Source organism: Sarcophilus harrisii, chromosome 2 (assembly GCF_902635505.1).
Source record: "Sarcophilus harrisii chromosome 2, mSarHar1.11, whole genome shotgun sequence".
Classification (NCBI taxonomy): Eukaryota; Metazoa; Chordata; class Mammalia; order Dasyuromorphia; family Dasyuridae; genus Sarcophilus; species Sarcophilus harrisii.
In genome coordinates this window covers 456,680,468-456,696,663 of record NC_045427.1, presented here as the reverse complement: position 1 = coordinate 456,696,663, position 16,196 = coordinate 456,680,468, and the positions used below count along the sequence as shown (strand labels likewise).

Genomic DNA, 16,196 nt, shown 5'->3' with positions numbered 1-16,196 from the left:
TTGTTTTGGAGCAGGAGGATGACACACTGTCAGAACTGTTCCTCAGATATTTCGGCAATTGTGTTAAAATGTACAGGAGGAGATACAGACCCTAGGACCCCTATCTTCCCACAGACATTAGAATACCCAGAGATATAAAAGCCCACATTCTAAGAGAGAAACACTCACGAGAGAAGCGGGCAAAAGGAAGCCTTCACTTAAAATTGTTTGCCCGTCCCCGGATCTAAGAATAAATAATGATTGAATGGAATTTTGGGTTTTCTGACCCAGGAATCAGCCCTCGGCACAATTCCGAAGACAAGGCGCGTATTAAGCTCCTACTATGCGCGCCAGAGAACAAAGCAGAAACCGCCCCCATAGTCAGAGAGGACAAGTACAGAAACGCGGGTAGCCATACACAAAGTACACGCTAAGTGATTGGGCTCGGCGGTGCAGAAGCGCCGAGCCCAGGCAAGGGGCAGGAAAGGCCTCGGATAAGTGACGGCATGGAAGCGAGCTTGAAAACTTGGGCCGCTCCTGTTCCGCACCAGAGAAGAGCGAGGGGTGGGGGGGCGAGGCCCCGGCTCCCGGGGGCCCTGCAGCCGTTCCGGTCCGCAGCCAAGTCCAGCCAGCTTCCCACCCGCGGCCTCCCTCCAGCTACCGCCACTCCCGCCCCCTCTCTGAGGCCTGTACCCCTCTCCGGGCCTTCGCTCTGAGAGGGCACAGCAGCAACTGTCAGGCAAAAGGACCGTCCCGGGACCGGGAAGGAAAAGGGCCAGCGGCTGCCTCCCCAGGCCCCAGAGCCGAGGCTCGCCACTGGGGCTGCGCGAGCTGGGGGCGGGGCTCCGGGAGACGAATAGCAGCGCCGCGGCCCTATCCTCCCCGCCACAGCTGCTGCAGAGGCACCGCCCCCTCCCGCCCCCCTCTGTGATTGGTCGCCTCTTCATTCATTGCCGCCTCTCTTCTCCCTCACTGTCCTCGCACCCTCCCACCGGTCTCCCCCCAACCCCGACCCCCCTGTTCTCCGCCGTGTTGCACATAGCCGCCTCGTTCTCCCCTTCTCCCTCCCCTTCCTCCTCCGGTTCCTCCTCCCTGATCCTCCGCCCCTTCCCTTCTGGGTGACTCCAAGCCATCTGCCGAGGCGGAGGGAACTGGAGGCGTTAGTGGGGGGCGCGGGGCGTGAGGAGGGTGTGCGAAGGGGGAGTGTGCAAGTGTGAGCGGGCTCCTCTCTCCCCGACTCCGCTGCTTTGCGGGCATCTCGCCGGGGTCGTGTGGCCTCGTGCGTGCGTGTGTGCGCGTGAGTGAGTGTGTGCGTGCGTGTGTGCGCGTGAGTGAGTGTGTGTGTGCGTGTGTGCGTGTGAGTGTGTGTGTGCGCTCCCTTTCCTGCCCCTTCCCTCCCCGCCCCCTGGCACCACCGAGCCCGGAGCTGGGACCAGCCGAGTCCGAGAAGAGCCGTCGCTAACTCCTGCCGCTTCCCACCGACGGCGAAAAGGTGACTCGCGTGTCCGGGCTGGGTGAGGCTCGTGTTGTGTTGTGTTTGGGGAGAAGGGCGGGGAGGGAAGCCGCGCACATTCTGTGTCGGTGTTTTGTTCTTGCGGCGCGCCGCGCGGTGGTGTCCCCTCCCGCCCTAGTGGCCCTTGTCGCCCCTTCCCCGTCCCCCGCCGTTGGCCAGACAGCCCGCTGGGGGCGGGGGGCTTGGAGTGACCATTTAACCGCCTTAATACAAAACTAGCTTCTACGGGTACCGTTTTGCCGGAGATTTCCTGAGGGTTTGGGGGGAAATGTCAGGATTTGGGCTTGAGCTTGTTGCCCAAGAGTATAGCAAGCATCTTACAGAGTGTGTGTGTGTGTGTGTGTGTGAGAGAGAGTGTGTGTGTGTGAGTGTGTAAGTGTGTGTGTGAGAGAAAGTGTGTGGATGTGTGTGTGTGTGTGAGAGTGAGAGTGTGTGAGTGTGTGTGTGAGAATATGTGTGAGTGTGTGTGAGAATGTGTGAGAGAGTGTGTAAGTGTGTGTGTGAGAGAGTGTGTGGATGTGAGTGAGTGTGTGTGTGTGAATGAGTGAGTGTGAGTGTGTGAGTGTGTGTGTGAGAATGTGTGTGAGTGTGTGTGAGTGAGAGTGTGTGAGTGTGTGTGAGTGAGAGTGTGTGTGTGTGAGAATGTGTGAGAGTGAGAGTGTGTGTGAGTGTGTGTGTAAGAGAGAGAGTGTGTGAGAGTGAGTGTGTGTGAGTGTGTGTGAGAGTGTGTAAGTGTGTGTGTGAGAGAGAGTGGGTGTGGGTGTGAGTGTGTGTGAGTGTGAGAGTGAGTTGTGAATGTGTGCCTGTGTGTGTGAGAGTGTGTGTTGGGGGGTGTGTGTGAATCCTGTCAGGACTTGGCCCTGGGATGTCTCCCTCCTTCCCCCCAGAGTATGTAGCAGGTGTTTTGTGCGTTTTGGAATGGCAGTGGTGGTGCTGGGGGCGGAGAGCGCTGTTAGGGTTTGGGATTCTTGCCCTAGAGTGTAGCTGGCACCTTAGAGTGTGTGTTGAGGTGGTGGTGCTGGGGGCGGGGTGTTGCCTCAGAGTAGCAGGTGTCTTTTATATCGTGTGTGTGTTTGTGTATGTGTGGGGGTAGGTGGGTGGATGAGTGTATGTATGGGAGGGCGGACAGTGTCAGAACCTGGGCTTGAGATTGTTGCCCCAGAGTAGTAGGTGTCTTTGGACACAACTCTCACATACCAACGTTGTAGATATTGCTATATAGAGGAAATAAACATGTAAAGTATATAAAGTATCGTTTTTACATAGTAGCACTCATTTATTTTGCAGAAGACAGATTATTATTCTACAACTGGGAGTGGTTAGAAGTGGGGTTGCCGTAGAATAGCATGAGTTTGATGTTTGTGATTTTAAGTGCTACATTAATAAAAATGCTGCACACACTTGTATATAATCTGATGTGTATTTAACTGGATATATATACAGGTGTAAAAAATGTGATGTCCCAAAAGTCTTAGTGCACTTTAAAGCTGAAAGCTGCACTAAGACTTTGGGGATACCCTATATGTGAGTGCACTGTGTGTTTAATCAAATCAAGCAAATGGGGGAGAGGGATATGATATGTTCGAATGGATAGGTTTTTTTAAAAATTTTTAAGAATTATTGCAGTTATTTTGCTTCCCTTTAATTTTATTACTTTTTGTTTGACAAAAGAGCTTTTTGTCTTATATTGTTTATCTGATGATTGTTTTATTCTGTTCTTTAATATTTTATGTATTGTTAGTGTTGTTTATTTAAAGTTCTTTACCTTTCCTAGAATAGAAAGTCTATTGGATTGGTAATTTTCATGTAAGATTGCTATACTTACTTGCAGGATTAACATGTGTAATAATTGACCCTAGGTATGAGTACATTTATACAGAGTAAATTACTTCAAAATTGTATGAGTTCACTAACTTTGTGGGATGAATTCACCTCTTCAGTCTATTAATAGGATATTCTTATTAAATTATGGATAAAATTAAGCTCATTATTCCACTATTCTAAAGTATTAAGTAGCTATTTAGTGCAGTGGAATAGGATATTTCAAGGTAACAATTTTAGAAAATTTAGGATTTTCTCTGCTTTTTCCAGTCACAATAACTTGATGTCTTCGAATCACAAGCAGGGACCAGGACTGCCTATGGTAGTGACTTTTGACCATTATAACTCTTTAATTCAAATTAATACACCTTACATATGTACATGATGGTTATAGTAGTTTTTGTTATTATTTAAATGCCTCCCAGGAACAGTACTAGATGCATGTACAAAATTGAGACATAACATCTGACCTCTGACCCAAAGGAGAGTATAGATCTAATAGGGTAGAACAAGGCCAAGACACATAACTCTTACACCTGTTATAGTATAAAGTGTATAAGAGAGGTCAAAAGTAAGTAGTATCAGTGATTTGAGAAATGAGAGATCCATTGAACCTAGAGTAATGAAGGGAAACAGAGAAGGCAGCACCTGAACTGGGACTTGAAAGAAGGAAAGAATTTGAACAGTTAAAGATGTGTAGGTGGCATGGGGAACATAATGCTCAAAGGTATAGATGTCATACAAGATTAGGAAATGGCAAGTAGTTCATGGATGGAACAGAGTAAGTGAATAGTAGGTATCTATAATAATATTGAAAATGTAGATTGTTGCCAAATTACAGAGGATTTAAAAATTGAATTTAGGAGTTGTATTTTATTGCCAAGGAATGGGGAATCCCTGAAGATATTTGAATAGGAGAATAATGTGGGTCAGATTTTGCTTTGCAGATGACAAATACTCTGGCAGCTATACGGTGGTTGGATGGATGGATGGATGGATTGTAAAGGAGAACAATTTGGAAGCTATAGGGTAATCTAGGTAGGAGGTAAAGAGGCCCTTAACTAGAATTGTAATAGTAGAAGTGGAAAAAAGAGGGAACTTGAAGACAAGAGAATCGCAAAGGGTTTAACAGCTGATTAGAATCATGTCTTTGGAGTTGGAAGACACCTTAGAAGTAATCTAATGCAACTCCCTTTTACAAGGGGAAACTGACAGCAAGAGAGAAGCATGAGTCATTGATAAATCTGAGACTTCATGTCTTAGGAATCTGAAGAAATGGTAGGACCATGGAAAAAATTAGGGAAGTTAGAGGAAAAGACAAATTTTGGGAGGAAGATAATGAATTCAAATTCAAGTCAACATCCAATCTGCTTCTGCATAGAAGTCCTCACTAAAATCCTTTTCATTAGGCAAGTTAAAATGAAATATTGTAGAACCAAGGGAAGAATGATGAGGCTAGAGTCCTTAGTACCCACATTTAGGATTTTGAAGCAGGACTATAGTTCTGTTGCACTTACTGTGTAATGCCATAGAATAATCAAAGGAGCCATGAAAAGTGTGATTAAAGAAGTAAGGAAGATATAGGAGAGAATTCTAGGAAATAAAGTGAGTCTCAGGGAAGGGGTAAATAAGAATATCCTGTAAGAGATCTGGGAGAATGAACTAAAGAAATAGCCTTTAGACAGGGGTCCTCAAACTACAGCCCGTGGGCCAGATGCGGCAGCTGAGGACGTTTATCCCCCTCACCCAGGGCTATGAAGTGTCTTTATTTTAAGGCCCACAAAATAAAGGTTTTGTTTTTACTATAGTCCAGCCCTCCAATAGTCTGAGGGACAATGAACTGGCCCCCTATTTTAAAAGTTTGAGGACCCCTGCTAGACTTAGCAATATGAAGATCATTGGTGATTTTGGAAAATAATGATTTCTATAGAGCTGTAAGGATAAAAGATTGAATAGTGGAAGTATATGATAACTTTTAGGGCCAATCTTTTAGTGTGATTTTCTAATAGAACCCAATCATATTTAATGGTTAGATTTAATAGTGATAAATGTAAAATATCATTGGATTTTAAAGTACAATATGAGAAAAGCATAGGTAAGCATAATATATTTGAAAAAGATTTGGGATTTTTTGTGGATTAAAAATTCATTGTGAGTTAACAATATGACAGTTAAAAAAAAAAAAGCATAGACTGCATTAAGAGAAGCCCAGATGTTCTGTACTCTAGATTAGGGAGGTGATAGTCCTGCTGTTCTGTGCTGTGATCTAGTCTAACACATCTAGAATAGTGGATGCCACATTCTGGATGCCACATTTTAGGAAGGACATTGATAAGCCAGAGAATGTTTATAAGAAGGCAACCAGATGGTGGTAAAGGACATGAAGATCAAGTCATATGAACATTAGGTGAAAGAACTTGGAATATTTAACTTGGAGAAGAGAATATGTAGTGGGGACTTAATACTACTTTCAAATATTTGAAGGGCCCTCACTTGGAAGACGGAATAAATGCATTTGGTCTAAAAGGCAGATTTAAGTGTATTGGCAAATTTATGCTTAATGAAGTTAAAAAAAAAAAAACAGAAAAACAACTTCCTAACAATTAAAGTTATTCAAAAGTAGAATGGGGCCATTTGGTGAGATTAGATACTTCCATACTGAATATCTTCAGGAAAAGAAAAAGTGGATAATAACTTTCAAAGCATCTTGTAGAAGGAAAAAAAAATTAACCTCAGATGTCTCTGCTGTCTCTTCTATATCTTAAATAGTGATATGAAATAGCAATATCTGATAAAATGTTATTGTTCTGAAATACTAATCAGAATATATTTTGTCAAGTGTTTTCTATATGTTCAACATTGTGGTAGGTACTCCAGGAAACACAATTTTGCCCTCAAAAAATGTATGATCTAGTTGGAGAGAATTTTTTAAATACCTTTGTATCTTTCGGAGTGCTTTAAGATACTGGGTGCTCGGTATATATATAAACACACATACAAACACACACACACAAACATGACTGGAATTTGTGAAGACATATTTACATATTTATAAATTTATATCTATATATATATAGATAGATATTTCAAATTCCAACCATTTATCAGCAGATATCTATATGAATGAATCATGGAACAATCATAATAGTTGACATAAAGCATCTTAAAGTTTACCAAGTATTTTATTTCATTTGAGCTCACAATAACTTTATGAAGTAGGTATAAGTATTAGAATCCCCATTTTATAGATAAGAAAATTGAAGGTGGGAGGTTAAGTGACATGCTCTGAGTAACTCAGCTAATAAAAATCAGAAGTAGCATTTAAAACTGTCTTCCTGACTTCCAGCTCTAGCACTCTCCATTATTTCAATTCAATAGATATTAATACTTGCTGTGAACATTATACTATGTTAGCCATTGAGGGGATGGAGAAGAATACAAAGTTGAATAAAATAGTCCCTTCTCTCAAGGAACTTGGAGTTCACTTGAAGAAATGACAGGTATGCAGATGATTATTTTTATAAAGCTTTTTATTTTCAAGATAGTTTTCAGCATTCTCCCTTACAAAACCTTGTGTTCCAAATTTTTTTCTCCCTCCCTTCCCTTTATCCCCTCCCCTAAATGACAAGTAATCCAATATAGGTTAAACATGTGCAATTCTTGTATACATATTTCTACAATTATCTTGCTGCACAAGAAAAAATCAGATCAAAAAAGAAAAAAATGAGAAAGAAAACAAAATGCAAGCAAATAACAACAACAAAAAAGTGAAAATATTATGTTGTGATCTGCACTCAGTCCCCACAGTCCTCTCTTTGGATGCAGATGGTTCTTTCCATCACAAGACTATTGGAACTAGCCTGAATCATCTTGTTGTTGAAAAGAACCACGTCAAGGGGCAGCTAGGTGTCACAGTGGGCAAAGTATAGCCTTGAAGTCAGGAGGATCTGAGTTCGAATTTGGCCTCAGACTCTTAACACTTCCTAGCTATGTGATCCTAGGCAAGTCACTTAACTCCAATTGCCTCAAGGGAAAAAAAAACCCACATCCATCAGTATAATCTTGCTTATTGCCGTGTACAGTGTTCTCTTGGTTCTATTCACTTCACAGTTCATGTCTCTCTAGGTCTTTCTGAAATCATCCTGATGATTGTTTCTTATAGAATAATATAGCACACATATACCATAACTTATTCAGGTGTTTTTCAACTGATGGGTATCCACTCAGTTTGCAGTTCCTTGCCACTACAAAAAGACATACAGATGACTATAACATATATCAGAGATATGACAAGTAGAAGGGAGATAGAGTGGAAATAATTTCCAGTTTTTGATATCAGAGATTTCATAAATGAGTTGAGGCTGAAGGATGGGGAAGATCTAGATTGGGAGAGGGGTAGACATTCTGGGTCAGCAGGACAATCTGTATGTAGATATAGAAGCAGAATTTAGCAAAGCATACTTGTTTCACAGTGAGAAGACCTGTCCAATTACATATAGAAAAAAGAAGTAATGAGAGTTTGTTATCAGTAATATAACTGGAAATGTAAAATTTCAAGATTAAAATATTCCATTTAGGCTTTCATTTTAAGTTTGGGAATGTTTAATGTTTGAGAAACCAGCTCACTAATGTCCAATAACAAAGGTAAGCAGTTTGCATTCTTTTAGATATATGTCATTCAGGGGATGCTGATATCCAAGTTATCATGGATTTAATATAGAAAAACTAGCACTTTAGAAGGCTCACTTAAAGCCATTTTCTTTTTTTTTCCAGAAAGAATTTTTTTTTATTAAAGCTTTTTATTTTCAAAACATATGCATGGATAATTTTTCAACATTGATCTATGCAAAACCTTTTTTTCCAAATTTCCCCCCTTTCCCTCCCCTAGATAACAAGTAATTTAATATATGTTATACATTTAAAAATATATGTTAAATCCAATATATGTATATATATTTATACAATTATTTTGCTGCATAAGAAAAAATCAAATCAAAAAGGAAAAATGAGAAAGAAAACAAAATGCAAACAACAAAAAGAGTGAAAATGAAAAGCCATTTTCTTACAAATTGTTTATTAAAGGGTTGAAGAAAATAGGTTGTTTCATTATTGTCATTCTCTTGGATGAAATTGTTGAATGTGTCTATGATTTGTTGTTTCATCCACTCATTCTTTAGGAATAGATTATTTGGTTTCCAATTTATTTTGTAATCTATTTTTCCTTGACCCTTCATTATATGTAATTTTTATTCTATCATGATCTAAAAAAGATGCATTTACTATTTCTGCCTTTCTGCATTTGATTTTGAGGGTTTTATGCCCTAATACATGGTCAATTGTTGTATAGGTTCCATGTACCACTGAGAAAAAAGTATATTCCTTTCTGCCTCTGTTCAGTTTTCTCCAAAGGTCTATCATACCTAACTTTTCTAAAATTCTATTTATCTCCTTAAATTCTTTTAAATATATTTTGTGGTTCAGTTTATCTAGTTCTGAGAAAGCAAAATTGAAATCCCTCATTAGTATAGTTTTGCTGTCTAATGCTTCTTGCAGCAATCTTAACTTCTCTAGGAATTTGAATGCTATACTACTTGGTGTATATATGTTTAGTAGTAATATTACTTCATTATCTATGATACCTTTCAGAAAAAATACCCTTCCTTATCTCTTTTAATTAGATCTATTTTTGCTTTGGCTTGATCTGAGATCAGGATCGCTACCCCTGCTTTTTTATTTCAGTTGAAGCAAAATAGATTCTGCTCCAAGCTTTTACTTTTACTCTGAATATATCACTCTGCTTTAAATGTGTTTCTTGTGAACAACACATTGTAATAGATTCTGGCTTTTAATCCAGTTTGCTATCGGCTTCTGAGAATGTTGAGAGAATTCATCCCATTCACATTCACAGTTAAAATTACTAACTGTACTTCCCATCATCTTATTTCCCCTTCCCCCAGTTAAATTTTTCTTGTTTCCTTTCTTCCTTTACCTTCTCCCCAGTGTTTTGCTTCTGACCAACACCTCTCTCAAACAGCCCTCCCCTTTTACAGCCCCTCCCCCTTTCTTATTCCTTTCCTCTTCTACTTCTGTTCTCCCTTCTATTAGCCCCCTCCTTTCCTCTCCTTAGCTATAGGGTGAGAAAAGTTTCTCTGTGAAACTAAATTCTCTCTATGAGCCAAATTCAATGGAGAGTAGGATTCACACAATGCATATCCTGCTCCCTTCTTTCCCTCAATTGTATTAAGGGTTTTTTTAGCCTCTTTTTGAGATACAATTTATCCCACTTTATCTCCTTTTTCCTCTTCTTTGAGTATAATCCCCTTTCCTCTAATTTCTTTTTTATATCATCACAATAAAATCAAATTATACCTATACTCTCTAAGGATACCTATAACAGAGATACAGTTCTCAAGAGTTAAATCTATCATCTTTCCATACAAGGATGTAAACTTTTAAAAGAAAGTTAGTTTTTCTTTTCTTTTTACATTTTATCCTTCTCTTGAGTTCTATATTTGAAGATCTGATTTTCTGTTCAGCTCTGGTCTTTTCATCAGAAATAAATGAAATTCACGTGTTTCATTGAATATCCATTTTTTTCCCTGAAAGATAATGCTTAATTTTGCAGAGTAGTTGATTCTTGGCTGCAGTACAAGTTCCTTTGTCTTTCAGAATATCAGATTCCATGCCTTTTAAAGTAGAAGCTGCTAAGTCCTGGGTAATCATGATTGTGGCTTCTCCATATTTGAATTGTTTCTTTTTGACTGCTTGTAATATTTTCTCCTTGATCTGATAATTCTGAAATTTAGCTACAATGTTTCTTGAAGTTTTCATTTTGGGATTTCTTTCAAAGGTGATTGGTGGATTCTTTCAATAGCTATTTTACTTCCTGGTTCTAGGACATCAGGGCAGTTTTCCTTGATGATTTCCTGAAGAGTATTGTTTAGACTTTTTTTTTTTTTCATCATGAGTTTCAGGTAATCCAATAATTCTTAGATTGTCTCTTCTGGATCTATTTTCCAGGTCAGTTGTTTTTCCAATGAGGTATTTTACATTTTCTTCCATTTTTCATTTTTTTTTAAGTTTTGTTTGACTGATTCTTGATGTCTCATTGAGTCATTCACTTCCATTTGTTCAATTCTAATTTTTAGTAAATTATTTTATTCAGTTAGGTTTTTTATCTCCTTTTTTACTGTTGGCCATTTGGACTTTTAAAGTAGTTGTTTCAGTCATTGGTTTTTTTTTTTTTTAATTTGTTTGTTTCACAAATTCTGCTTTTCAGTGATTGGTTTCTTTTCCCATTTCATCAAATCTATTTTGTAAGAAGTTATATGCTTTTTCCATTTTGCTAAATCTATTTTTAAAGGAGTTTTCTTCAGATAATTTCTGTTTCTTTTTCCAAACTCTCCTGCTTCCAAACTCTCTTATTTCCTTTCCCTATTTTTCTTCTAACACTCTTTTAAGATCCTTTTTTCAATTTTCCAAGAGAGTCTTGTGAGATGGAGACCAGCTTATATTACCTTTTGAGGCTTTATCTGGAGATGATTTACCTTTAGTTCTTCAGGGTTTGAGATTTGTTCTTCTTGGTCTCCATAGTTATCTATAGTCAGAGCCCTTTTTGCTTTTTTGTTCATTTTTAAAGGTTGGGATCTGCTCTTAGGGCAAAGGGGAGATTGTACCAAGCTTCCTCTACAGGGGACAGCGGCATCATGGTTTCCTGGGGCCAGTGCTGCTGACTTCCTTTCTTCCTGTGCTGAGTGGGTGTGGCCAAGTACCTTGTTATTCTGGGATTCAGGTGCTCAGTGCCTTTTGTAATTGTGTGATGTCTCACAGCTAGTCTGCTGATCCACTGGCTTCTAAACTAGGACAGAGTAGCCAACACTGTTGTATTTTGACTAAGAGCCTCCCGGTAGATTTCCCCCTCACTTGGAATTGTCCTAGGTCCCTGTGAGCTGTCAATTGAAACAGGCATTTTCTGAAGTTCTTCCAAAATATCTTCTGCTAGAAATTAGTTACACTCCAAATATTTGTGTATTCTGTCACTCCAAAACCAGTTCAAAGGCTTGATCTGGTGTTGATCTGAGGGAAACCAGGAAGAGCTCAAAGGCCTGTCTACACTCTACCATTTTGGCTCTGCCCCTGGGTCAAAGAAAATAGTGGCAAAAGTGTGATTGCATATTAACATATACTGATATGAGAAAATTAAGAAATAGAATGGGAAGAAGCATGGATGAAAACAGAAAAAAAGAAATGATATTGTCATTAGAATGTTCTATAGACTAAAAAGAAAGAAAAAATGGAGTTGGAGCTTGGGAAATAGACTAAGCCTTATATAGTAATGATGTGGGAATTCAATTATCTGGATTTCTGCCAAAACTTTATCTTTGCCCCAAATCATTTCTTTATTTGCCTTAATGGTAATTTAATCTTCCAAAAAATGAAAGCCAAGAAGAGAAAATTCTGGATCTGTATGTTCTGGATCTGAAGCTTACTAATAATGAGAAACTGTTTGCTAGTGTGGAAATGATGGGAACTTTGAAGGGAAGTGATCATTCATTCTATTGCAGTATTTGTGAATTAGTAGAAGACAAACTAGTGGTAGTCTGACATGCAGCTTATACTTTGAGAGAAGAAAGTTCAAAGAGTTCAAAGAAAGAATAGGTAAGATCCTATGTACTAAAAATCTACAAGGGAAGTTGGCTCAGGAGGATAAGAAATTTTCAGGCAAGAATTTCCAAAGGCACAGAGAAAAATCATTTTATTCAAAAGGAAAACTAATGTCTCTCTGGATAGGGAATTCATCAACCAACTTAGAATTATAAAATAAATGTACAGAAGATGAAAACAAGGGTGAATAGTAGAAACTAAATGCAAAGCTACAGCATAGTCCTATAAGATTATTGTGATGAGTACTAACAGAGTGAACTTAGACCAGTATGGAGGGCTAAGGCCAAAACAACGAAAAAAAAGATTTTTAAAGACTTTTTGTAAGCTATCTAGGGGAAAAGAGAAGGATCAAAGAACTAGTACTGATGCTCAGGTAAGTAAATTGTTGATAGCCAATAATGAAGAACAAAAATAGGAGTTAAACTCTTACTTCATTTCTGTTTTCTCTGCCAAGAATAATTACTTCTGGACCAGAAAGGTCTAGAACAATTGTGACCAATAGGGAATTGATAGTCTAGATAAGTAGGGAAATAGTAAAAGAAGCACTTAGATTTTAATGAATTCAGGTCACTAATTTCAGATGAACTACATCCTCGGGTATTGAAAGAACTAAAAATGTGGTTGCAAAATCATTTTGCAGTTTTTGAAAAATCAGATGTAATAAGAAAAAGACTACAGAATTGGAGAAGGGGTGGTTGATTTTCAAAGAAGGTAAGAGAATACATTTAGAAAACTTTGAGTCAATAAGTTTGATTTTGACTTCTGGAAATTCTAATGTGTTATTAAAAGAACAAAAAGGATAGTTAGTGAACATTTAGAAAAGGAAGCAAAGATCCCCAAGAACCAACACAGCTTCGAGTTTAGATAATATGAGATTGTTTCTTTTTATGACACAGTTACTAGACTGGTAGACTATATATGTGCTGTAGATATGGTTTACTTAAGAGTTTAGCAAAGCATGTGATGAGGTTTCATAGTTTTTTTTGTGTGGACAAGATGGAAAGAGAAAGTAGGCAGGGCAGCTAGGTGAATGGCGTACTGGGCCTGAAATGAGAAATACTCTTCCTGAGTTCAAATCTGGTCTCAGATATTCATTAACTGTGTGACCCTGGGCAAGTCACTTAATCCTGTTTGCCTCAGATTCCTCATCTGTCAAATAAGCCAGAGAAAGAAATGACAGGCTATTCCTGTATTTTTGCCGAGAAAACCCAAATAGAGTCACTAAGAATAGGAGATGAGTGAAAAATAATGAAGCAGCAAGCAAGTATACTTAAAGTGAAAATGAGTTGGTTAAATGGCTAGACTCAAAAAGTCATTAATGGGCTGCCAAGGGCATCCAGTGGAGTGGTTGGCCCAGTGAAGGTAAACTTAAAAAAATTAATGAGATGGATAAAAGTACAAATATAATGCTTATTTATTAAATTTTTAGCATGGACAAAACTTTTTGGATAGCTAACACATTGAATGATTTTAAAAGATCATGAAAAGTTAGAATTGATTGAATCTAGGGAGAAAATTGGGTCCATAAATCAACTTTACAAGTTTAAAATGAATAAGGTGTAGCTGGACAGTGATTCTCACAAAGATTTTAGGCAGTTTAGTGAACTATAAAACTCAATGTGAATCAACAGTATAAAATAACTGTCAATAAAGTTTTGCATAATGAGAGGCATTGGGTTTAGAAACAGGAAATGATAGTAAATAAGTGTTTAAGTGCTTACCAGACTAGGTATCAGTGCCAAGAACTAGAGATACAAAATAAAACCCCTTTGCCCTTAAGGCCCTTCCTTCTAATGAGACAGCTTGTAAATAATCTTGAGTTTGTGTTGTTCTAGTCTATATATTTTAGGAAGGAAATGGCTGACCTACAATGTTTAGAAGATAGCTAGTGCCTTGAGAGGTCTTGGAGTTTGAGAATCAGTTGAAGGAACTAGAAATGTTTAGTTGGGGAAAGAGGAGAGAAGTTGGGGGTATGAGAGCTCTGCATAGGAGTTGCAAGCACAATTTTAAGCTTGTGTGGTGAAAGACTTCCTAATAATGAGAGCTATCCTGAAATGAAAAGGGATACCTCCCAGCAAGGGTTTTTCTTCATTTGTGATATTGGGCAGGAACTTGACAGACTACCTGGTATATTTAGAAGGAATTCTGACCAAAGAATGGATTGGACTAGATGGCTTGGGAGGTCCTTTTTAATTCCTGAAATTTTGTGATTTTTGATCAGGATTGGCCTTGGGGAAAATTGTGAAGGAAGTAATTAGTATACCACCAATTTCTTTCCTTTCCATCTCCTCCCTTCACAACTTAAATGGTAGAAACTGGAGTACAAATTGGAGAAAAAAATGTCACTCTGACAGACTGATGAAAAAGATAGTTTTGACATATAATGTCAAGGCACTCTCAACTTATGTCAGTGTTTGGTGGCTACCAACTTTAACTTAATTTAGGGCTACATTTATTTCTAGTACATTTTTATTTTTTCATTTAACAAGCATTCATTCTCTCTTCCTTCTCCTATCTCCCCATTTGAAAATAAAGAAAAAAAGAAACAAAAATAAAGCAAAAATATATAGTAAAGCAAAACAAATTCCTATATTGATTATGTCCAAAAACGTATGTATTTTTCTGAATCTTTAATCCATTGCCTCTTTGGCAGTAGATGGTCAGTAATTGATCCCCTGGAATTATGACTAGTTGTTGTATTGATCAGAGTTTTTTTTTTTTTTTAATTAAAGCTTTTTATTTTCAACACATATGCATGGATAATTTTCAATATTCACCCTTGAAAAACCTTGTGTCCAAATTTTTTTCCTTCCCTTTCCCCCACCCCCTAGACAGCAAGTAATCCAATATATGTTAAACATGTTAAATGTTTTTACATATATTTCTACAATTATCAGGCTGCACAAAAAAAATCATATCAAAATGGAAAAAATGAGAAAGAAAACAAAATGCAAGCAAATAACAACAAAAGTGAAAAAAATATATTGTGTTCCACATTCAGTCCCCACAATCCTCCCTCTGGGTGTAAATGGCTCTCTTCATCACAAGACCATTGGAATTGCCCTGAATCATCTCATTATTGAAAAGAACCATGTCCATCAGAATTGTTGATCAGAGTTGTTAAGGCTTTCAAAGTTGTGTGTCTGGTATAGTTTTTAAAAGGGTTTAAGTTTACAGGTATACTGTTCAATAGTAATTTTGCTTACATAGACTGGATCATTTATTACTGTATTATTTGTGTAGAGATTGGTTTGAAGAAAAAATGCATGAAAGTTTTACATCATGACAACTATCAGGCAGAGGAAAGAAATAAAAATTGCAGAAGTTTATGAGGATAATGCATCACAGGAGGAAGAGGAAGAACTGGAAAGACAATTGTTAACTGGTAGGTAATTTCAACAAACTCATATTAAAATGTAAGCTTTTAATTGTACCTTGAGCATACAATCATTTAAGATTTTCATACAGCATTGTGTGGTGTCTTTCTTACAAAAGACTTAAAAGATTCAATGTTATTCACCAATAGATCGTTTATACAATGTGATATTCCATTTATTCATATGAATGATTAAGTCAACAAATCACTTCATTAATTCAATTGTGACATTACATTTAATTAAAGTTGAATTATATTTGAAGATGCATTTTGTTCATTAAAACCTTTTAAAATATTGATCTTATTGACTTCTCTAATATTTAATATTTTAAAATATTTGTGTTGAACATAAATCTAATGTACTAAGAGGAAGGTCCGTGCTATATACAGTTTATGTAATTGAGGTAAGTGAAGTACAGAGAAGTTCCTCAAGGTCAGGCATTAAATGTATATTGAATAGAACTACAGAATTCATGATTCCTTTAGCCTTAACTACTCTGTACCAGACTGAACAAATAACATTATTCTCTTATTTTTGTCCAGTCCTTTTTAACCTGTTGCTCATCCTATCTCTAATTCTTCTATCTGCAATCACAAGGAGGTAATCTGCAATTTGAAATGTGGAGTCATTATTGGAGTAGATTTGCTCAGTATTTCCCTCTAGTATAGAAATTTGACAAAAAATATTTGAATTTTGGTTTTGTTTGGGGAAAAAGATTCAATTAGTTGTTTAAAAGAAAAGATTTTGTAAACTAAAATATGGTCAGCTAGATGATGTAGTAGATAAAGTACCTGGCCTACTGTCAGCAAGACTTATTTTTCTGAGTTCTAATCTGGCCTCAC

At 37.7% G+C, this 16,196-nt stretch overlaps 1 protein-coding gene across 3 annotated transcripts in view; it reads left to right on the top strand.

Moving 5' to 3' along the window:
- The first annotated feature begins 978 nt into the window (after positions 1-978).
- Positions 979-16,196, top strand: part of DPY19L3 (dpy-19 like C-mannosyltransferase 3) — a 91,230-nt gene continuing 76,012 nt past the window's right edge. The window contains exons 1-2 of one of the 3 annotated variants that reach the window (XM_023494155.2): positions 979-1,471; positions 15,221-15,362. In XM_023494155.2, coding sequence (XP_023349923.1) covers positions 15,260-15,362 — 103 coding nt within the window. In that variant the 5' untranslated portion in view covers positions 979-1,471; positions 15,221-15,259. Of the gene's footprint in view, positions 1,494-15,220; positions 15,363-16,196 lie in introns of those variants that run through there. The other 2 variants (XM_031954387.1, XM_031954388.1) reach the window with 2 other exon arrangements.